We start from the raw sequence: 24,719 nt of genomic DNA on the forward strand, positions 1-24,719 counted from the left end.
AAAGCTATTTTGTAAAGTCTAATACATGTTAATATTGGTGGGAGGAAAGAAATTGGGGGGTGGGGTAGGAATTAATGGGAGAGTGACCGAGCAGATGTTGGAGGAAACGGGATGAAGAATTCTGTAAGTTCTAAGGACAGACCGTGCGTAACTCATCCCTAACATTTTCTTGTCTACGCGAGGCCCTTTATGTGGCAGATGCTCAGTACGGGGGTCACCAGGTGTGGCCGGTAGCCAGGACAGACTAGAGGGCAGTGGTAATTAGAGGCTGGATCCAGTGTTTGTGAGGAAGATGGAGGGCAGTCAAGGACACAGGTAGCTGAAGGCAATACCTCTGTTCTGCACTTTTTCCATGACTTTGCTGTGGGCATCTTTTATCTGCTGCGGTTTGGTTATGTCCAGCTGGAGCACAGAGAGGCGCATGGAACAAGTTCTTCGTAATTCCTCTGCTCCTGGTCCTCCTTCATTCAGAACCCCAGCAAATACTGTGAAGCCCAGCTTATCCAGATACTTGGACAAAGCATGGCCAAATCCAGAATCACTACCTGTAAGGGGTCAAGGCAGTAGAAAGTGGGTTTAACATAAATGGTAAGAGAAATGATTGAATAAGGAAAACACTGCATGAGTGTCCATGTTCTCTGGAGACAGTGGATCTTGAGGAAGTTTCTTCATTTGCTTAGTGGAAAAATGCAACATGAAGCCACAACAGAAAAATTTCTCTGTTTAAAAAAAAAAGTAGAGAGGTGAGGTAGAATTTGAGTTGGGGCATAAGTGGAAGGAGATTTGCTGATAGAGGGCATGGTGCAGGGGTGGCTGGTGGCTGAAGAACGTAGGAGGAAAACTAAGATAATTAATGGAAGCTTTTCTTTTCATCTGTGGTGTGTAGTACTTGATGTAATCATCTCCATCATTCTGTAAAATCTTCAGTAAAACATTCATTACCAACTAATACTTTGGAGTTGGTTTTGCTTTTTAAAGATGTAACAATGTGTCAAGTCCTGCTTCAAAGAGGACACAGGACATCAGCAGAGGTTGCCCACAGGGGCCAGTTCCTTCTGGATTATGAAAGATGAAGGTTCATAGCCACCCACCCTTCTCACCTCCTCAGAACTTCTTCCCTACTCATGGCCTTCTCCCAAGCCATTGAATAGACATCAACCCTAGAAAGACACCTGCAACAGAAACCAGACAGAAATCCCTCAGTATGCTGCTTCATGAAACCAGAGAATAAAACTTCATGTGAAATACGTGTCAGAATTTGAGATGGGAGTTTACCCAGCTCTCTGTGGAGGACACTACAGACCCTGGAAAAAACGTTTTACACCCACAAGTGCAAAGAGTAGACGTCTGAAATTGAAGATGACAACATGGACATAAAATCACCCTTTGAGCTATACCAGAATAAACGTGTAACAATTACTATGCCTACAGCACTAAAGATGAGAGAGCATCTTCACATCGGCTGTGTCAGGCAATCTTTCCTGTAAACCTTGAGGTATCTGTCTTGTCAGCAGTCGCGGGCTAAGTCATGCATTGCCCTAAAAATTGGAAAACTTGGGAAATCAGTTTTCCTGATAATCAACTCGAGGATCAGTATGTAAGTGATCAGAAAAAGTGTCTGACTTCCAAGCTGAGAAGACCTGCCTGGGATCTGATCAGAAGTGTTACTGTCTCCAAAGAGAGGACAGTCACCATCAGAAGGCAAAAGGACACGAAACAGGCATTCACATACATTGTCGTTAAATGTGAAGGACTAAAATCTGCAACCATTTAAATGTACATATCCTCTGACCCAAAAAGTCTGACTATCTGTCCTAGAGGAAAAACATATAGATATTCAAAGATAAATGGTGTTCCTACAGCCCTGTACATAACAGCAGAAGGAATGAATAGCCTACACATCCATGAACTGGAGAATGGTTACATAAATTATGGTACCTATGATGGAATATGACACCAATTTTTTTAAGTGGGGTAAAACTATATATAAACTGGCATAAATATTGCCCCAAGATACTCTGTTAAGTGAAATAAAATAAGTTACAGTGTAGCACTTCTTACAGAGAATCCAATTTATGCCCCAAAACGGGTGGAGGAAACTAATTCTATACCTACCTATGCATGCAAATATAAAAGGAAGGGTTTGGAAGGAGAGGCACCAAAATGGTAACAGTAGTTGCCCCTAGGAGGAGAGGCAGAACGGAGGAGGCTTTGTCTTACAACGTTTTCCATTTTTGCTACAAGAAAGTACTTATTTTCCTTGTGTAATGACTCTTCTTTAAAATGTCATGCCGGAGTAGAGATTAACCAGGGTCCATACAGGAGAAAGTGTACCTGAGAGGCCATTGTGGCTGGCATCTGCAAACCCTGCCTGAGAGATTGAAGGCTTAGCAAGAAGTGTGGCCACTGCTGCCCCTCAGACATGCCTACTATCAGATGAAGGCATCTGGTTACCATAGTTGATTGCGTTTAACTTTTGCCCCATCTCCTTCTTTCTTGTATGTCCACGTGCACCTGTGCCCAGGAAACAGCTCCCTGCATGTGTGTGGTTTCCTCCCTGGGCCTGGCCAAAGGAGGAAACAGTACGAGTTAAAACAGACACAGGTATCTGGGCCATGTGACAGATCTCTGCCTTGGTGTAAATCAGCACGTTAGAGTTCTGGTCCTAATGTACAATACTATATGTGCCTAACAGCTTTGTGAGCCCAGCAAATGTGGCTTTGGCCTGTAGAAATGGACCTGCAGCTGGACATATCCAACTTCTGGGTCTGCAAGGATGAGGCTGGATCCTGGACAGAGGCAGCTGCACCAAACGGTGGGTGCAATGCTCAAGGCCTCTCCCTGGAAATCCTCAAATGTCACTGGTGGTCAGATCTGGTCTTGTAAAATTCTTCTCCCAAAGTCTACAGTCGAGATTATCATCCCCATTGTACAGATGGGGAAACAAAACGAGAGAGGTCAAGGTCACAGAGGTAGGGATGGACATAGACTCTTTGCCAGAACCTAAATCCAAGTGCATGCCTCTTCTCCATCCCAGACATGCCACTTCTCCTTTATCGGTGTAGGGACAGAAGAAGGTATAAAGAAGCCAAGCCCCAAATGAGTCTCTTTTGGCTCAGCAAGGAAAGAAATGAATTAACCTGAAAATAATGAACTCAGACCCAGATTGGAGTGAAGAGGGGTTCTGGAGCCAGGTGATACACATTCTGCTGGGTGAGGCCAGGTGTTCACACAGGGCCCCTCCCATTTGCCATGCACCCCATCCTGTGCTTCTGCCTCCTGGTTCGCTTGGCTAGACGTATTGGAGCCATGGACTTTAAAGTCCCCCGTTCCCCTGACAGGTTTCTGTCATATTGTTACAGAAATGACAGGCCAGCCAAGAAACAAGCACCACTCGGAGGGTTGGAGTACTCAGATGTATTACACCGGCGGGCTCAGAGGGGCTTCTGCTCCGAAGCTCTGAGCACCTCCAAGCATGAGGTTTTATAGGGTTAAGTACAAGCTTGGGGTATTCGGCCAATAGGCATGGAACAGCTTTAGCAACATCATTATCACAAAAGCGGAGGCAGGGAGGCAGCAAACCAACATTCCAAAGCCAGATATATCTCTTTGAAAATCCAGCTGGCTAGCAAAAAAAAAAAAAAACATGAACAGCAAACCAACACTAATTAACTTAGATTTATGAGTTAGTCCAGCAGAACTCAGATCAGTATTCCAATACTTAGATTTGTGAGTTATCTTGTTAGACCAGCCCAGCTTTTCCTTCACAATATCAGATGTTCCCTCTGCACAGAGAGAATCGTCCTGTGGTGCAGGGATGGAAGCTACGGCCCTTAGCTCCACACAGCAAATAAACACTCAGCTAGGGCACCTGCCAAGGAAGATGAAAATGGGTCGTGCACCAATGGATGAATGGATAAACAAAATGTGGTCTATCCATACAATGCAAAATTATTCAGCAGTAGAAGGGAAAGAGGTTCTGATATACACTGCAGCAAGGATGAATCTGGGAAACATTACACTCAGTGAACAAAAGGAGAGATGCTTTGATCCTGACCCCATTTTCTGTGTAGAGAATGATCTGCAGACATTTTCAAAGGTAGTGCTGTGGACCAGCTTCAGGATCCAAATTCAGGATCTAACTCTCTTCAGACAGTTTCTAGGAAGAGAGCTAGCTACAAACCGAGTAATGACATGTTGAACTTTATCAAGCCCTATAATCCTGGAAAAGAGTGAAAGTTAAGAAATGCCCCCACTCTTTGTGTTTTGGGAAACAGCTTCCTGCAAAGACATCACCTTCTCCGTACGACTTAGCTAAGACTCAGGGATGCCCTTCTCGTTTACTTATGACAAGGCCAGACCCAAATTCCCATTTTTCTGTTCATTAATGACTAGCTGAACTGTTTGTCCCCAGTGAGTCTTTAGAACAAAATATTTCTTAACCAAACTTTGGTATAGATTCTTACCTTCCCCCCAGGTCCTGGCCCACCCTGAGCCTGAGCCAGCAAAGAGCCCCTCCAGAGAACAGGCCAGCCTCAGGGGAAGGCGTTCTCTCTTCTGATCACTCCTGGCCCGCCCACATTCCCTTCACCTGGTTCTTTCTAGACCTGTTTACCCTCCCCAGGAAAGCAAACTCTTTTTTGTCTAACCCTTGAAATACTGACAGACCTGTGATCAGAGTGTTCCCCTCACCTCAATAGTCCTCCCCCTGCCCCCAGAGTAACCCTGTAGTAGAGAATAATCTTTGTTTTGTTGGAGGTTTACAGAGACACCATGACCTAGTCCTTGGGGATGGCTGCAAGAACAAAGAATGACTGCAGCAAGAAGATTACAACAATCAACCACACCCTCTCCCTTATTTTTCCTCCTCCTCCCTTATTTTTTGTATGAAAGGATCCTGCATTCTGACTAGAGCAGGACGGTTCTCCAAGATTTTAGTCTGCCATCCTGTCTTCCAGCTTTCCAAATAAAGTAGCTTTTCCTTGCCCCAACACCTCGTCTCCCGATTTATTGGCCTGTCGTGTGGCGAGCAGAACTAGTTTGGACTCGGCAACAACCCTTTAGATTAAAATCTCTCCTTACTCAGTCTGGATCTGCTGTATTTGACAGTGAATTAAGAAAGCCAGAGTTCTCATGAAGCCATCTACTTGTCCTTACCAGCAAGAAAGAGTAGCTTACAGGCCTGGTGGTGAACCACCATCCCTGCCTGTGCAACCCTGATCAGGTTATTTAACCTCTCTGTGCCTCAGTGTCATCTGTAAAATGGGTTTAATAAAGGTGCCTATACCAGCTAATATTTGTGATGTCCTTAACAGTACCTGTTCCAAGTAATCACTATAATAGATTTTCTTTTTAAGATTATTGTTGTGGGACACAATGGGGCGGCTGGTCAGTGAGCCAATGACATGTAGGTTGGTAAAAGAATTTACCAGAGACTAAGTATAAGAATAGAAAGGAGTTTATTAGGGTTCACTGTCATAAGCAACAGTGGGCCACACAGGTGAGGGGTGCCTACATGAGCACTGAGGGCTAGTTGTTGGGGTATTTTATAAGGTCAAGTCACAAGGTGACTGATTGGCTTGTGCACAAGTCTCTGATTGGTTGTAGGTGAGGTAAGAGATTTAGGGTCCTTGAACGGCAATGGGGTTTGACTCTGATAAAGTAGGCATTACCTGGGGCTATTAGTTTGTTAGGGAAAACACACCCAGTAAAGAATATCAGACATCTGAGAGCCCAAGAATAGGAGTCATTGAAGGACGTCAGTTGGTCCCACAGATATGTCATCCTTCCTGATTTTCAGGCCTTTCCCTGCATGATACTGGTAAATGGGGAGTTTACCTCTACTGACAGCCAGCTAAACATCTCATTAAGACTCAGACTGCTTGATTTTGTTTCTTCCATGCATGAGCCTTGGGCAGTGTTACACATAGTCAGGTGGAGCCTCCACCTCCATATCCAGGAAGTAGGGTGATAACAGTAACTCCCTCCTAAACTGACCTTGGAATTCAACAAAACAGAGGATGTTTTACATATCACACTGACTGTTATCAGTATCTTGGATCTAACAGGAAGTCAGTTCTGATTTAAAGTGTCAGATCAGGCTAGCCCTGGTATCTTAGGGCTATGGGCCTGTGCAGAGGTCAGAGGACCTTGGGAAATGCATAGCTGGGGAGCCACTCCCAGTCAGAATAACCTTTGTGCACTCCAGAAACCCAAAGATGAGGTGGAGGCCTTTGTGAAAAGTCAAAGTTTTTCCTAAGTTACCCAATTATCATACCTAGTACGAGTGGAATGCTTACCAAGTTCCAGCCAGCCTCATGCATATTAACTCACTGAGTCCTCTGACCACCCTGGGAGATAGGTCATTTTCCTTTCATCACTTTATAGAGGAGGAAAGTGAAACACAGGAGGGTTAAGTCATTCAGCTGGGACTGGCAGAAGTAAGTAAGAACCCAGGCAGGACTCAGCATATAAATACCTGGAGCATAAAATATTCAGTTCTTTCAGATCTCATGGCTTAGCATATTCTAGGTGATCAGTAAAAAGCATGTGTTGGCTAAATGGGCATTTAAGAGACACTGGCCTCAGTGCCTTAAAAATGCAGAGAGAGTCCTATGTCACTAGTATTAAGGATTCCTGACTCAAAATGAGTGCCCAACAAACACTTGTTGAGTTGGATGCCTGCCCCACTGGAGGGTAGGAGGGTTGCTGGGGTTGGTTTTAAGCTCTGCCCTTTGAGATCCTTCTATCCCTAGTGGCCTGGAAATTCATCAACTTAGAGCAACTAATGACTTCTAGAGTCCCATTTTTACAAAATTGAAGTGAATCTGAAACAGCAATTTATTCTAAAATATTAATAAAGTCTCAATTAGTGTACAAAATAGAAACAATGTGAGTCACTTTAATTCAGAAGAGTTAAGAATTGCAAAGTTTCAAAGATGGTGGGCTAAAGGTAAGTGGATTTATGCTGTTACCACGTGGGGGTACCAGATTAGCTGCTGAACAGAAACAGAACGCGTCATTTGTTGGGTCAAGTCTTAAATTTGGCAAGTTGTGAATAATTCAAGTTCAGGATTTCTTTATGGCTAGGGCCCTTGAATGAAACACACCCACTCTGTAAAGAAAGACTGCATGTGCTCTTGTTATGGAAATGACAGGCCAGTCAAGAAACAAGCACCACTCGGAGGGTTGGGGTACTCAGATGTATTATGCCGGCGGGCTCAGAGGGGCTTCTGCTCCGAAGCTCTGAGCACCTTCAAGATGTGCACATGAGGTTTTATAGGGTAAAGTACAAGCTTGGGGTATTCGGCGAATAGGCATGGAACAGCTTTAGCAGCATTATCATCACAAAAGTGGAGGTGGGGAGGCAGCAAACCAACATTCCAAAGCCAGATATGTATCTTTGAAAATCCAGCTGGCTAGCAAAAACACATAAACAGCAAACCAACACTAATTAACCTAGATTTACAAGTTAGTCTAGCAGAACTCAGATCAGTATTCCAATACTTAGATTTGTGAGTTATCTTGTTAGACCAGCCCAGCCTCTCCTTCACATTCCTAGACTTGTGAGTTCTCTTGTTAGACCAGCCCAGCTTTTCCTTCACACTCTTGCCACCCTTATGTTGACTCTTGCCTCTACCCTATACAATAAAGGTTTAATAAAACAGTAGATAAATAAAATAAAACTCCAGTGCATTGAATACTTCCCCGAGAGTCACACAAGGCTAAGCTCCCAATCCAAGCAGAGCAAATACTTGGCAATTTACCACTGATACCCTACCTCCCTTGCCCATGATAGTGACTGTTGGGTGGTGAGGCCCTGGGAACTAGCTAGATCTTTCATGTCCATTTTTTAAGGAAAATAAATGCATTTTTCCTGGAACATAACCTTCATGAATAATTCTTTCATACTGTTGTTATTTCTATGCTAAGATGGGCAACTCAGGTGCCAAGAGATTAAGTACTGATTCAAGGCTATTCAGCTGGGATGTGCTAGGGTTCTCTCTCAAACCCAGATTTGCTTTTTCATGTTCTTTTACTGTTGTAGATTTATTGTTTCCTTGAGCACTTGGCAGGGGTGTGGGTGGTGCACAAAATGGGGACACCAGTAATGAAAGCTCTGCTAGAGAGGGGTCCCCATTACTGATGCCAACTCCCTTCACAGAGAGTGGACTCCCATCACCCATGCAACAGCACAAACTACTTACAGCCACTGTTCCAGAAGGAAAATGTAATGGGTTTGTTCTCAGTGGTGAATGAGGAAGCAACTCCTAGTCTTCCTGTGAAATAATCAACCAATCAAAGTAGCCCTGCTGGGTTTGAGCAAGTGCCTAGATTCCTAAACCACAGTCCAGCCCTAGTGGCTCTCCTGAACTCCACCTACTGCCACCCGAAATTCAAACAGAATTCATCACTAATTGCCTCCAATTGCTTCACCTTCTAGAATTCCTCCTTCTCTTAAATGACATCACCCTCCTTTCAGTTACCCATGACCAACACCTCGCCCAATCCTCACCTCCATTCAGTACCCATGCCTTTCATCCTAAGACTTTGGCAACTACCTATAGATCTACCTATATCTCCTTTTCTGCATCTCATGACCGAAAAAATTCCTGATCAGCTCAGCTCAGCCTGCCATCAGATTGTCATGAAGTTGGGGAAATAGATTCTCAAATGCCACAGAAAATCCATCATAATTGTCCAAAATTTCATATTACACCTGTTGAGGGTATTATCAGTTAAGAAACACTGGACATGACTCTCAATACTGACTTCCCTGAAATTGATGCTGATGGGAGTGATGTTAGGTCAGCTGAGATGGCCGGAATTTTAGAAATCCCTAGCCAAGACCAGAGGCCATTAGAAGGAGGTGAGTTTAGTATCCAGACAAGGGTGGAAAACTTCTTCTTAGCAGTACTTAGGGGACTCAGACTCCCAACCCCATTTCCTCTAAAGATATCTTTGCAGAGACTCAGGGAATACTTTTTTTTTGTTTAATCTTAAATGCCTACATCCTCAGAAAGAAAGAAACTAGGAAGAATATATTCAACAGTTGGTATCCATGACCATAAAAAAAAAAATGGTTCTATGGCTTTCTCTAGATGCCACTCTTAACTTCTGATACTTCTTCCTGTCTTTCTTCACCTTCATTCATTCATTCATTCATTCTTCATTCACTCAGGGATCACTGTTTAGGTTCTAGAAATACCACCATAAAAGAGAGACATCTCCTCACCTTTATGGAACTTACTGCCTAGAACAGTAAGAGACTCTCAGTGCTGAGTCCCACTACAATCACTGGGCTGCTCTAAAAATTGTCAGTGCCCAGGTCCCACCACTGGACAGTCTTACTTATTTGGTCTGGGCTGGGGCCAAGTACTGGCAATAGTTTCTAAAGTTCCCCAAGTGATTTCAAGTGCAGCCAGGCTTGAAAAACATTAAGTCAGGGATCTCAACCAGGGATGAATTTGGCCCGCTGGATATTTGGCAATGTTTGGAGAAATTTTTGGTTGTCAACGCTGAGAGTACTATTGGTATCCAGTGGTAGATTCCAGGGATGCTGCTGAGCATCCTATGGCACCCAGGGCAGGACCCACCACAAAGAATGATCTGGCCCCAAATGGCAGTAGTGCTGAGGTGGGGAAACCCTGGTCTGGCAGAAAATATACATTAAGTAAATCATTACATTACAAAGTGATGAATGTTATAACTAGAAAAGTTCTAGGAACTACAGGCCATATTTATGTTTCCAGATAACTCAAAGTCCCTTCTTTAGTGAACCCTCCATCGAGGACAAACACAGGCAGTAAGAGAAAGAACTAGGTCACCTCCATCAGGGAAGGCAATCTATTGGGTTACCTCATTCACTCTTCTATCTCCTGTGTCTCAGATAATGCTGGGAACTAGGTCTCAATAGTCTGAGAGCCTTATGTTTATATATATTACCTCATTTCATGCCCAAGATACCAAGGTAAAGTGGATGTTTTTTAAAAAAATAGATTTTAATTTTTAAGCAGTTAAAATTTGCAGAAAAATTAGGAAGACAGTATAGAGTGTTCCCATATACCCTGCAAACAGTTTCCTCTATTATTAACATCTTATATTAGTATGCTACATTTTCTACAATTAATGAACCAATATTATCTTATAATAACCTATAATGAAAAAGAATATATATGTATAACTGAATCACCATGCTGTACACCAGAAACTAACACAACATTGTAAATCAGCTAAACTTCAATTTTGAAAAATGAGCCAATATTGATACATCGTTATTAACTAAATTCCATACTTCATTCAGATTTCCTTACTTTTTATTTAATGTCCTTTTTCTGCTCCAGGATCGCACGTTATATTTAGTCATCATGTCTCCTTAGGCTCCTCTTGGCTGTGACATTTTCTCATACTTTTCCTTGTTTTTGGTATCTTTGATGGTTTTAAAGAGTATTGGTCAGATATACTATAGGATGCTCTTCTATTGGAACTTGTCTGATAATTGGACTGGGGTCATGGTTTGAGGAAGGAGATGACAGGTAAAGTGCCATATTCATTACATCTTATTAAGAGTACATACTATTGACAAGACTGATGAATGTTTACGTTGCCCTTTATCACCTGGATGGAGTAATGTTGTCAGGTTTCTCCACTGTAAAGTTACTCTTTGTCCTCACCCTTCCATACTGTACTCCTTGGAAGGAAGTCTCTATGCATAAATATCTACGTAAGTTATTCAGCCACTTGGAGCTCTTTTAGTTGGCTCCTGTGAAAATATATCTTTTTATTCCCATTTTACATGTGAGGAAACCAAGCTTCAAAGAATGTGAAGTTTCCACCATCACTAAACTAACAAAAGCAGAGGTGTGATTAGAATCATTAGATTCTAAAGCACAGGGGCTTTTTTTCCTATTCACCATGTTCCATCTGAATACTGTCAATCTTTGTAAATCAATGACTTGTGTATATTTCACCTGATGGAGCTGCTTAAGGAAATAAATAATAGTCTTAAGAATATCAGTCTGCTGTGTACATTACAGAGAAACTTCCTTAGTTATTTTTTGACTTTTATGGTGTACACCTTGATGAATTTTCACAGAGTGAGTCCACTCATGCAACTAATACCCAGATCAAGAAATATAACATGACTAGTTCACCAGAAATCTCCCTTGTGCCTCCTCCTAGTCATCCCCACTCCATAACTATTATACTGGCTTCTAATATTAGAGGTTGAGAGGGAGGGTATAGCTCAAATGGTAGAGCACATGCCTAGCATGCACAAGGTCTTGGGCTCAATCCCCAGTACCTTCTCTAAAAGACATAAATAAATAAACGTAAGAAAAAATTAAGATAGATAAATAAAATTTTTTAAAAACCCCAGATCAGTTTTGCCTGGCTTTCACTTTAAATAAACAGAACCATACATTACTCCTTTTTGAGGATGGATTCTTTTGTTTATTCTCCTTTGTTTCCACGTGGTTTGGTTAATGGAATTTTTTGTTTAAAGGTTCCAACCACATATTTCACAAGAAAGTTTACAAGTGAAATAACACTTGTAAAAACATGTTAAGCAACTCCATTTTTTAAAAAAATAACACCCTACTACATAAAAAGTAAATTTACTTAAGATTAACGTAACACAAAGAAGGGGAAACTATCTGGAGATGTAGCCCCATTATCCCAGGGTGGCTTAGTTCCTGCTCCCTATCATTATCTATAGTTTCATCTAAGAAAGGCTGGACATCTCTCTTTTTCATAGGAAAGGTGTTTCCTGACTGAGGATGTCCTTCCTGACAACACTTAGTCAAAAACTCACTTGGCTGCTCCTAACATACAATAGTGCAAGATGCTACCTACCAAATTTGACTAAAATAATGCCCAGAAATCCAATAGATCTCTAATTTATAGAAGTTCTTTATTTTCTGTTTCATTAACAATCACCACCAATGACCTAGTTCCTTCCAACAGGGATGGAGAGCCCTTGACAACCCTGCCACAGCACGCTTCTGATGCTACCATGGACATTGTTCAATCAATGCACTCTCTCCCTTAGAACCCACTTGTCTCAACACTCCTAATCAACTGGAGACAGCACCAGATAGGAACTTATTTGCCATCCCTACTCACACATGAAACATTGTTATTTTCTAGTTTGGATCCAGACTTGCATTCCATTGTTTTCCAATTGGAATCAGGATTCTAATTTTTACTCCATCCTTACCATATCTCTCCCCATTTACGAACCTCCTCTGGCTCCCACATGTATGGTAAGTACTTGTATGAAGTATCCTGCCTGGATTTCAATAATCTCTATAATTTGTTCTCATTCAATCAAGCCCAAGCTCAGGATCTACCATGTATTCCAGTCCAGTTGGTTTCTTCTTCATCCCACACATGTCCTGCTTTTTCCATTCTGTGTTGCCTGCCAATCCTTCTAATAATCATCCATTTATTCATTAATTCATTCTTTTAACAGCTGTTTATTAAGTGCTACTATGTGTTATGTACTCTTCTAGACCTTGGGAGTACAGCAATACATAAAAACATCCAAGTCCCTGTCCCATGGAGCTTACATTATAGAGGGAGAGGGGATACATTCAGTAAATGCATGTGGTATCAAGTGGTGATGGGTGCTGTGAAGCAGAAGGTGATGGGGAGGAGGATGCTGTGTTCTGTTTGAAGGTCAGGGAAGGCAACACTGAGCAGAAACCAGTGGAACAGGTACCCCAGGGAAGTCTGCACAGGCACAAGGAAGAGCAGTGCAAAGGCTCTCAGGGATGTAATTGTTAGAGGAAGAACAAGGAGGCCATTTTGACCACAGCAGAGTAAGTGAGGGAGGAAATAATAGGAGGTAATCAGAGCAGTGGTTCAAAGCTAGTTCATGTGGGGTCTTTAGACCAATGGTTCTTAACTGGGGTGATTCTCCCCCCACCCCAGAGGACATCCAACAATAACTGAAGACGTTTTTGGTTGCCACAGTTGGGTGGTGCTACCAACATCTGGTGCATAGAGTCTAAGGATGCTGCTTAACATCCTACAAGGCACAGGACAGCTGCACAAGAAGGGAATACCCAGGCCCACCATCACCAGTGTCCAAGTAGAAAAACCCTGCTTTAAACCATGGTGAAGACTGTGGCTTTTATTCTAAGTGTAATGGGCTGTGATTAGAAAGTTTTGAACAAAGGACTGACATGAACTGACAGATTTTGAAAGGATCACTTTAGATACTGTATAGTAAATGACAGCTTGAATAAGGCTACCATTTATTGACAACTTATTATATTTGAGACACCTTAACTGGGATATATCAGTATTTTTCTTCATTGTTCCTACTGCTTCCTGACATTGTATGACATATTGGGGCATTAATTTTTAAATATTTGTCTCCTCTGATAGAATGCAAAATCAGTGAGGGCAAGAACTTTGCTTTGTGACCTGTCCAATCTCCACACCTAGGACAGGGCCTGCTACACACTGGGCATTCTGTACCTGCTGAATGAATAAATGGCTCCCAGGGTCAATCTGTTTATCCCCATTTCACAGACAAGAGAACTGAGTTTCAGTGCTTGTCCCCTGAACAACAGCTGTGAGCAAATCTCATTTGTGTTTTTGTCCTATATCCCAAAGAGGACAATCTCCAAGTCTGGTGAGAATCCCCAGAGAGAAAATTTCCCAGTGGGTACTATTCTAGGTGAGTTGTCTAGGTAGCTACACCTTAATAATTTTTGGCATCCCTATCTACTTATTCATTTTTTCATTTGCCAAATTTTTACTGAGATCATACTATGTCCCAGGGCACTGTGCTAGGTACTTGGGTTATATTGGTGTGAAAGGTAGATGTGATCACCGTCTATCTTAGTCACCAGGCTGCCATGACAATATGCCATAAACTGGATGGCTGAAACAACAGAAATCCATTCTCCCACAGTTATGGAGGCCAGAAATCAGAGATCAGGGTGCCAGCATGATCAGGTTCTGGTGAGAGCCATCTTCCTGGACTGCAGGAAGAGAGCTTACTGCAGGCCTCCTCACTGCATCCTCACATCAAAGAGAGAGGGAGAGAGAGAGAGCTCTGATATTTTTTCTTATAAGGACCGGTCCTATCACAAGGGCCCCACTCTCATGAACTTACCTAAACCTAATCACCTCGCACAGGCCCTGTCTCCAAATACCATCACATAGTGGGTGGTGGCGAGGACGTTAGGGCTTCAACCTATGAATTTGGGGAGAACATAATTCAGTCTATAGCACCATCCTCACAAAGTTTATCCAGTGTGAGATAGAGACATTGGCTGTATGATATAAAAAAGAAAATGATGAATTGTGGTAAGTGCTACAGAGGAATTAAACGAGTACTGTGATGAATAATTGAGGTGGAAGGGAGGGACTGGCCTTGAGGAGGCAGATCATGGAAGACTTCTGCAAGGAAATAACATACAAATAAGTCATCAAGGGGGGAGGGTATAGCTCAGTGGTAGAGTGTAGGCTTAACAGGCATGAGATCCTGGATTCAATCTCCATTAAAATAAATAAATAAATAAACCTAATTGCCCCCCCCCCAAAAAACCAACAAAAGTTTAGTAATGAAAATTACCTCATTAATAACTTTTACATTGGTTACATGTTGAAATGATCATATTTTCCATATGTTGCATTAAATAAAATGCATTATTTAAATTAATCTTATTTATTTTCTTACTTTTTAAAAATGTGACTACTGGAAAAATTTAAATTACTTCTGTGGCTTGCATTATATTTCTATTGGACAGCACTGCCATACCTGATTCCCTTTCAGCTAAAAATACTGATAGAAAAGGAGAAAGGTTGACAGCCCAAAGAGAGGAAGTGGGGGTCAGAGGGTGGAAAGCAGCCTATTGGGAGGTCAGGAAGTCAAGTTGGCAGAAATACCTAAGTGACATTCTAAGAACAGGACAGTCAGATAATTGTTACAGATCTCTTTTGGGGGCGATGAAAATTTAGAATTAGATAATGGTGATGGTTGGGTAACCTTATGAATATACTAAAAACCACTGCATGGTACACTTTAAAGGGTGAATTTTATGATATGTGAATTATAGCTCAATAAAAAGTAAGATACAAAAAAGAATAGAAGAATAGGGCGGTCTGATATCTACTGTGTCTGCTATGACAGTGGACCCCGGAATTTCCCTGAAAGCTGACTACTTTCAGCTAATTTGTGCATGTGCCTTTTTTTTGGGTGTGTGTGCAGGTTTAGGGTGAGTAATTAAGGAAAAAGGGTTCTTACATGTTTTGGCGGAAAGCAGAGTGGAGAACAAGAGTTCGCCTTCACTAGAATCAGAGCCAGGAGTGACTTGTAGAAAGATGACCTTGGGATTTGCAAACATGTTCTGGAGGACATGGATGGACCTTTCACCACGTACCACACAGGAACTCAAGCAGATGATACATTGATAGCTTGATAGCTTGACCTAATGGGGCAGGGCGATCCTCCATGATACCTGAGTTACTTTGAGTACTTGTTTGATTAAATCAAAATGTGAGCTTCTATCTATGGTTGTATGTCCTAGGTTAGAACCCCTTGCATCATGCTAAGGAGATACCTGCCCATGGGGCACTCTCCACATCTAGCCTTGTGTTGGGCTCCCAGTAAGAACCAGAGATGAAGCTTCCCTCCAGGGACAGCAACACACTAAGTCAAGTTTTCTCTGCGCAAAGTCTCAGAGTTGATTTATAACACCTTTAGTAGCTTGCCTCACTCAGTAATTCACTCAGTAATTCACTCAGCTTCTCTCTGCCCCTCACTGGGTTGAGTGCTGGGGGCAAAATAGTGACTGAGATAAACCCAGTCCCTGCCTTCAAGGGGCTTACAGCACGGTGGGAAAATCAGAGTCCATGGCTGGCACTGTGGACTTTCCCATTCCTGCTAAATTTATCATTGGTTATGCTCATATTTGCTGTCCTAGTTTGCTGTCAGTGTTTTTAACTCAGGAGAATGAAAAAGGGCAATGATTTCAACAATCTCTTATCTCCTCTGTAGATGCCGCACAAGGGGCATGTTAATCTCAGCTTGTCTGGAATGTGTGCCTCTTCCACGTCTCCCCTTCTCTTAGTGGGTTTTGGCTTGGCTTCTTCTCTCTGTGGCCCAAGTCACTAACTCTCTGATCTGCACGGGCTCTGTGGGCTCCTTGTGTGACTTCTGCATCTGCAGTGCAGCCAAAGCCCGTGCTGCTAGGAACAGTTCTTAGAAAGCACTTTAATTAATGAGCTGTGACTAGATGAAGCATCAAAGATACACGGAGAACCACAAGGCATGACCAAGAGTTGTCATTTAGCAAAAATATTTAATCAAGAAATAACAGTAGAATGAACATCTCAGTGGCCATCTTTTGTTTGTGCTATTGTATAAGGCACGATACCTTGAGTAAAGAAATGGCAAACTGGGTGACGGGAAGGGAATTCAACAAGGGGTGTGGGAAGGGTCAAAGGTCAGTAGAGTCCCTCTGGGCACATAAACATCAGGATTCCCTTTCTTAGGCCTGAGGGGCAAAGGGAGGGATTAGTTATGAGGCTGGAATCCCCATAAAAAGACAGGCAGGACCCCCAAGGCAGGGCCACTACTCTCCTGCCAGCACCATCCGGTTCCCTGGCCCAGAGGCTCTACCTCACTTTTTGCCTCTGAAACAGCTTACTTACCCCTAAAATTCTATTGGTTCCCTGAGCTCACTCCTGATTGGTTATTTCCTTCACTCCTGATTGGTTATTTCTCTCCCTCCTGATTGTTCCATTTCTACAAATCTTGTTCCTAATTAGTCAACTTTCATTATACTTCATTTGCATATGATGTTGCAAAGTGTATACTGGCAGCCTATAAAAGCCTGTGTAAACCTACAGACAGGGTCCAGAGCTTGGAGTGTTAACTCCTTTGGGCCCACTGGTGTAATAAACCTGAGTTCTCCAACTCTCTGAGTGCTGCTTGGTCTCTTGCCCAGATCCAGGTTGCTGCCACAACTGAGCTGTAACACTGAGCTATAACATTGAGCTGTAACACATTTTTCTGCAACAGTTACTGGAATCTGGAGAGACTGAACTGTGACCTTCAGGCAAGGGAGGTAGGCAGCCCCCAGGATCCCTTCTGGGAGGGCACCAGGAGAATAATCCAATTTCATGCTTCTCCCTTCCTACATCCTTTGACCCTTGTCCTCCATTGGCTGAGGTCAGTGTCCAGGATAGAAAGCAGAGTTGGGAAGATGCTTGGAGAAGGGCGGTGCCATGTGGATTCACCTGTAGCCAGCACATCTGCTCAACATCCGTCCCCTCTTCTAATAATAGGACCCTGCTTTGGTTGGAGGGAATGGTGTGAATTGAATTGACTTGTGTCCCTCAGAAAGGTGTGTTGAAGTCCTAACCTCCCGTCCTCAGAATATGACCTTTATTTGGGAATGGGTTTGTAACAGATGCAATTACTTAAGATGAAGTCATACTGGAGTAGGATGGGCCTTTAATCCAGTCTGACTGCTGTCCTTATAAGAAGAGGGAAATTGGGACACACAGAAAAGACAGTCATGTGAAGGTGAAGGCAGAGATTAGAGTTATGCTGCCACAAGCCAAATATCACTGGGATCACTAGAAGCTAGAAGAAGCAGGGAAGTATCCTCCCCTAGAGGCTTCCAAGGGAGTAAGGCCTATGGACACCTTGATTTTGGAGTTCTGGCTTCAGATTTGTAAAACAACTTAAAATAACTGTTCTATTGTTTTAAGCCTCCCAGGATGTGGTCCCTTGTTACAGCATCCTTGGGACACTTTAGATGGGGCTACCCCTTCCCTATCACATGTCATCTTGGTTGGACAGCCCAACCCTGCCCAGGCTGAGAAAAAGACAATTTTCCCCTGGGAAGCGGAAAATAGAGATAGAACAATACCTAGATTTAGAGGCCTGCTTTGCCATTTGCTGGCCTGGCGGGACAGGGGTGAGCTAGTCCCAAGGGAAACTCACACCCCAGGGGCTAGGCTCCTCTTGAGGACTTCTGAGCAGGTAGGACACCTCAAAGGGGTGCCTCCTGAGGGAGCTTATGCTATGAGCAAACTGGAATTCAGTGGCAACTCTACTCACAAGGACTCTTTGCTAGAACCATCTTGAAGACTCAGAGATTTCCTTTTCTAGTGAATGAGGAAGAGAGGAGCATCACTGCCCACACTCCATCCCCCGGGTCTAAGAGACAGTTGGACCATCATCAAATTATTCACAAAGCCTGGAGACGAAGGAAGAACAGGGAAACAGGAGGACCCAGGCCCAGCTTCCCAGATTTCTGCACGAAGCCAGAAGGCCCACCTGAATGTGTGCCCACAACAGAGAGGAGGGACTTAGGTTGAGTCATTTTCCCCAGGGACCAGCCCTGTGAGAATCATCTCAGCACGGTGCCTGGCCACAGTGCTCTTATTAAAGTGTGGCCACGGTGCTTTTAATTAAAATGTGGCTACAACTTGACCCCTGGTCACACTGAGCAGGGGTCGTTGGCTGAGCACGTGCAGTCTGCTTGGCACCAAATAAGGCCCTGAGGGGACAGTGTTGATTCCTGTACTTGGCGATGGTGAGCTCTGGTACAGTCCTGTACCAGCTGCCAAGGCCACAAGGAGAAGCATCAGAATCACCTGGGATCTGGGAGTGATTAGGAAGGAACACACAGCTGATCAGACGCTCAAGGATAACATCCCCATTTTTGCAGACGACTAAACTAAGGCTCTGAGGGGTTAACTGAGCTATCCCAGATCACACAGAGCTAGGAAGCCAGAACTTGCTGGCTCCAAAGTCTATGCTCTTCCTTCTGTGCTAGATCACCTCCCACTCATATACCCAGCAGTCCTGGCTTATTCATGCGTCCATCCATTCTTACATGTGCTTGTTCAGTGCATGTTTATTGAATATCTACTGTGTGCCAGCAGCTGTTATATGCTGTTGATACAGAGTGAAAATAGTCAATACTGAGTGAAATAGTCAAGGCAGGCTAGTAGGGTGAGCTGAGATACCTTACTAGATAAATAAGTGTACATTTAATTTCAAAGTGAGAAAAAGGCTATGAAATTAACAAGTAAGATAGGGAGATTGAGGATAATAGCTGGAGACTTAAAGCTTGGACACTAGGGAACACTTGCTCGAGAAGGTAATATTTAAACCAGTAGTGTTTCAAGTGGTCAGTGTTTCCACCCCCATGGGAAATTGTCTGGAGACATTTTTGGTGGCCACAACTAAAAATGGGGGGTAAAGCATGCTACTGATGCCTAGTAAGTAGAGGCAGTAAGTAGAGGCCATGGTGCTTCTATACATCCTACATTGCATTAGGAGAGCACCAACAACAAAGAATTTTCTGGCCCAAACTGTCAATGGTGCCAAGACTGAGGAACTCTGATTTAGATTAAGATATGAAGGTGAAGAAGATGCCAGCCCTGTAAAGGGGCTCCTTGCCCTGACCCCAGCAGTCCAGACGAAAGAAACAGCACATGCAAAGACTATCTAGCTAGGAAAAGCTTAGTGTTTGAAGCCAACAAGCAGGGGAGATAGGTGTGAGATGAGAGGGACCAGATCATGCAGGGCCCCTGGTCTTGGGCAGAACTTTGGGTTTTTATTCTTTACCGTGGAAAGCCTTTGAAGGGTCTTAAAGTACAGAGGAGCATTCTGGCTACTCTGCAAAGAATGAGTTGATGGGGAAAGAGTGGAATCTCAGAGGCTGAGAACAGCCCAGAGAGAGATGATGGCAACTTTGACCAGAGCAGAGGTGGTGCCAGAGAGCAGTGGGTCTATTGATAGCAGTTACGGCACTGGGAATGGATCTGGAGGCAGAAGGAGGAGAAACAGGGATTCAGGGTGACTCTCAGGATTCTGGTCTCCACAGGGTGCTGGTAGTGTGGCTCTCCAGATGGGGAGGACTGAGCCAGGGCCAGATAGGAGGGGGTCCCAGATCAAGAGCTCACTTTCAGACATGGAATATCTAAGACACCCAGTGGGATTGGGTACATAAGGTGTTGGAGAGAGGAACTGCTTATACGAGGCTTTGGGCTGGCGTACACTCACAATGTAGGGCTATCCATTAGCTGCATCTGGGATGGGGGGCCCTAAGAAACACCAATGCCCTCATCACAACCCGTAGATCAGGTAAATGTGAGCTCTGGGAGCGGGCACCCAAGCATCGTATGATTCTAATGCCCAGTGATGGTTGATATCCAACAGACTTGAAGAGCTACCCAAAAGTGGAGCCCTTCTCTGTGCATATGGCAGCCCACAGGGTGAGCTGAGAAGACTCATCTTTGTGCGTTACTAAAAGAACTCTCTCTGTTTTGTGTCTATTTAAAATTCTATCTCTGTTGCTTTGGTGGTTGGCTGGATTGTATCTGTCAAAACAATGAACTGCTCATAGTCTTGGGTGTTCTTGTGTTACCTTCAGTTCCAGACCCTTTGTTCTGCAACTGTCTTGTTTATAGAAATGTCAGTCTCCTAATGAAGCCCCAAGGCTGCTTCATGTCTCCCATCCCTTTGGGGATAGGATATTTACAGTCTTCTTTGTGAACTTTTACCCCAGAGAACTCCCAGCACCCTCTGCCACTGTATACTCAGATCAGAGGAAAATACATTCAGACCTAGCCTGTTCTTCAAGCTCCAGTTCAATCCCCATTTCCTTTTTTTTCTACCTTTTGACTGCCTTCATCCAGTCTGCCAATTCCCTCCTTTCCTCACCCCTCACCTCTGGTAACCACAAATCTGATCTCCTTTTCTATGAGTTGATTTGTTTGTTTTTGAAGTTGAATTGACCTACAGCACTGTGTTATGTCCTGTTATACAACATGGTGATTTGGTACTTCTACATATTTCAAAATGATCACCATGATAAGTCTAGTTCCAATATGTCACCATACAAAGTTATTATGTAGTTATTGCCTATATTTCCTACACTGTACATTTTATATGCGTGACTTATTAAGTTTGCAACTGGTAGTTTGTGCCTCTTAATCTCCATCACCTGTTTCTCTCCTCCCCCAACCCTCTTGCCCTCTGTTTGTTCTCTGTATCTATAACTCTGTTTCTGTTTTGTTATGTTTGCTTATGTGTTTTGTTATGTTTGCTTATGTGTTTTGTTTTTCAGATTCCACATGTAAGTGAAATCATACAGTATTTGCCTTTCTCTGTCTGTCTTATTTCACTTAGCATAATACACTCTAGGTCCATCTGTGTTGACACAAATGACAAGATTTAATTCTTTTATTGGCTGAGTAATATTCCATTATATATATCTATATACCACATCTTTATCCATTTCCTTTTATTATTACGGGGCACCCATCATGTGACTTGCTTTGTACCTGGCACTTGGGGTTACCATGATCAATGGGAGTGATATGGCCCCTGATCCACAGAGCTCACGCCATAGGACAGGATGCCTCAACTTCAGCACTATTAACATTTCACATCAAGTAATCCTTTGTTATGGGGACCCTCCTGTGACTTGTATGATGTTTTGCCAACATCCCCGGCTTCTACTCATTAGATGCCAGTAGATTGTTCCCATGCCCCCGAGGTGTGACAACCAAAAATATTTTCAGACATTGCTAAAATGTCCCCTGGGAAGCAAAATTGCTTCTGTTCAAGAGCTATTGCTCTAGGACGAAGATGACATTAAAAAAAATGCTCATAGAAGTTGATAAAGATGTTGACAAGGGCACAACAGCCAAAACATGGAAACAGCCTAAATGTCCATTGACAGATGACTGGATAAAGAAGATATGGTATATTCATATAATGGAATACTATTAAGCCATAAAAAACAACAACATAACACCATTTGCAGCAACATGGATGTCCCTGGAGAATGTCATTCTATGTGAAGTAAGCCAGAAAGAGAAAGAAATATACCATATGAGATCGCTTATATGTGGAATCTAAAAAAAAAAAAAAAAAAAAAGAACATAAATACAAAACAGAAATAGACTCATAGACATAGAATACAAACTTGTGGTTGCCAGGAGAAGAGGGGTGGGAAGGGACAGACTGGGAGTTTGAAATTTGTAGATACTGACAGGCATATAGAATAGATAAACAAAACAAACAAAAAAAGAATAGATAAACAAGATTATACTGTATAGCACAGGGAAATATATACAAGATCTTGTGGTAGCTCACAGTGAAAAAGAATGCAACAGTGAATATATATATGTTCATGTATAACTGAAAAATTGCGCTCTACACTGGAAATGGACACAACATTGTAAACTGACTATAACTCAATAAAAAATGTTTAAAAAAATAAAAATAAAAATAAATAAAGACAGTGCAGTCCAAGATGACTGGATAAAAAAATTGTGGTATATTTGTACAATGGAATACTACTCAGCTATAAAAAAAAGAATAAAATAATGCTATTTGCAGCAAAAAGAAAAGAAAAGAAAAAGATGATGACAAGGGCATAAACAAGAGAGATCTAATTTAACTTGGCAACAGTGGAGTGATAAGACCCCAATGTGAAGACTACCTGTTCCAGCCCAGAAAAATAGCTGGTATTGCTTACAACATGAGGCTTCTCTGATTACTTTATTGCCTTCTGTCTTCTCTAATTTCCTATAATAGCACTCACCAGTTTTGTACTATGCAGCCAGGCACAGTACTAAGCTTCTGGCATGTCTTATATCATTTTATTCTCATAAGAACCCTATGACCATAACTGCACCACAAGCCGTTGAAGATTCACTACGTAAGTAAATTGAAAGGGGAAAAAAACTGAATGAAAGCTGAGACAGTCACTGCTTCTAATTCTTCTTTGTCCCCTGAGCAACAGCCTCCCAGTTAATCAATTACCACAATCCTTTTTCCACTATCAATGTCTTTATTGAGTCCTTCCTTTTGGGCCTCCAAAATCACTCCCCCAAGTTTCTCCCTCCCCCACATGTCTCCCTTTGGTCTTACTACTCCCTATAGCTAATCTCCCATCCTGCTGCTTCTGTTTTCCACCAGTGTTCTCCAAACTTCAGGGTTGCTCACTAACACCATCCTCTCACTGTTCTTGGCCTGCGGTCTCTTCTCATATCCTTTACTGAAACAATTCTCTTTAATCAGTTCCCCCAAAGCACTGAATCCACAGGTATCTTGTCATCCCATTCAATCTCTCTTCCATATTGAATATTGTTTATAACTCTCCTCCTTGGAACTTTTCTCTTCCTTGGAACCCTACACCATCCAGGTCCACCTTCCACTCCTGTTCTATAGATTTGGGTAGCATCCACTGTCCAGTTCCTTGCCTTAATCTCACTCTATACTCTTCTCTCAGGCATCACTTTAGCTTTCAGAGCCTTATTTGTCCTACCTCTGTGGAAGACTAACTTTCTTGGATCTCCAGCCTTGAGCTCGTTTTGGATTTAGGCTAACTTTTCAAATTTAGCTGGACACTCCACCTCAATACAACCTTGGCACATCACATTAAACATATCTCAAACAAAATACCTTCTCTTTTCTTCAAAGTCAGTTCCTTCCCCTCAGTCTCTCAAAATCTATTGTTTCTCTTAGTAGTAAGAATTATCCTCAGACCCTAGGAATCATTCTCTGCATTCATTTATTCATGAGTTCATTCCTTGAGCCTGTTGTGGGCACTATGCTTTACACACCGCCTGCCTTTATGGAGTTATCAGTCCATCTGGGAAGACAGATGAGCAAAAGAATTTACAAAGGGTTTTGCTGAGGATTATAGTAGGGAAGTCAAGTGTGTGGTGGGTCTCTCCTCTTCTGCTCTACCTAGACTCAAAGACCTAGCAAGTCCTTTGATTCTTTCATTATCAAATCCCTCCAATAGGCTGCTTGCTTTCCAAACTCCTGGCCTCAGCTCCAACCTCCTAGGTGGTCTTACCTCCTCTGACTTGTGCTCACTTCTCTGAACTCTCACACGTTGTATTGCCTTGCAATGTCCTGTTTCTTGGCTATCCCCTACCACCACTATAAGTTTATTCAGTGTAATGAATGCATGCTATTTGTCACTATATTCCCAGTAAGTGGCACAGAATGCTTAATAACTATTGGTGAACTACTGAATGAATAGATATTCAAATAGATTCTAATCCCCTTTCCACACTCCCGAAGACTTCACAAAACTCAACAGTGCATGAGGTAGGTTTGAAGTAATAACCTAGGGGTAGCCAAGTGACTGCTCCAGGGCACAGCTGGTAATATTTGGAAAACAGGGACTGACTCTGTGAGCAACGAGAAGACACCTTGCATGGGTCACTAATGGCTTCTCTTTGGAAACATAACAACCTTGCCATGAGAGTGAAACCCTAGGGAAGTCCCAGCTTGTTCAGTCCCTCAAGCTTTTGGGGGACTGCCAAGGCGAGCCTTGCTGGGTGATATAGTTCTCCTTCCACTGCTGAGAGCCAGCTTTACCATGGGACCCTGGGCCTGAATGTGGAAGCCAAAGATGCTCAGGCAGCTTAGCAGGTCTGAAACACTTGGCTGTCATGGCCTCTTTCCCCCAGAGGAAACACACCTGCCATCCCCCTGTCCGCACTGCCTGTATCATCTCCTTGAATACCTGCGTTTAAATTCTAGCACTGCCACTTGCTTATTTTATGTTATGTGACCTTAGCTATATAATCTCTTGAAAACCTCAATGTCTGCATCTTTGAATGGGATTATAATAGAAGTTATCTCACTGATCTCTTGATCAGGATCATTTTAGAATATGGGTATTGGGCATGTTGTGTATACTCACTCT

The 24,719-nt window shown here is 42.9% G+C and overlaps 1 protein-coding gene across 2 annotated transcripts in view; it reads right to left on the bottom strand.

Annotated features, from left to right (window-relative positions):
* HSD17B2 (hydroxysteroid 17-beta dehydrogenase 2) overlaps positions 1-24,719 on the bottom strand; it is a 56,032-nt gene that overhangs the window by 25,607 nt on the left and 5,706 nt on the right. The window contains exon 2 of one of the 2 annotated variants that reach the window (XM_010967639.3): positions 333-545. The exons of the other annotated variant lie outside the window; for it this stretch is intronic. Coding sequence (XP_010965941.1) covers positions 333-545 — 213 coding nt within the window. The remainder of the gene's footprint in view (positions 1-332; positions 546-24,719) is intronic. 2 annotated transcript variants of the gene reach the window in all.

Source organism: Camelus bactrianus, chromosome 9 (assembly GCF_048773025.1).
Source record: "Camelus bactrianus isolate YW-2024 breed Bactrian camel chromosome 9, ASM4877302v1, whole genome shotgun sequence".
Lineage (NCBI taxonomy): Eukaryota > Metazoa > Chordata > Mammalia > Artiodactyla > Camelidae > Camelus > Camelus bactrianus.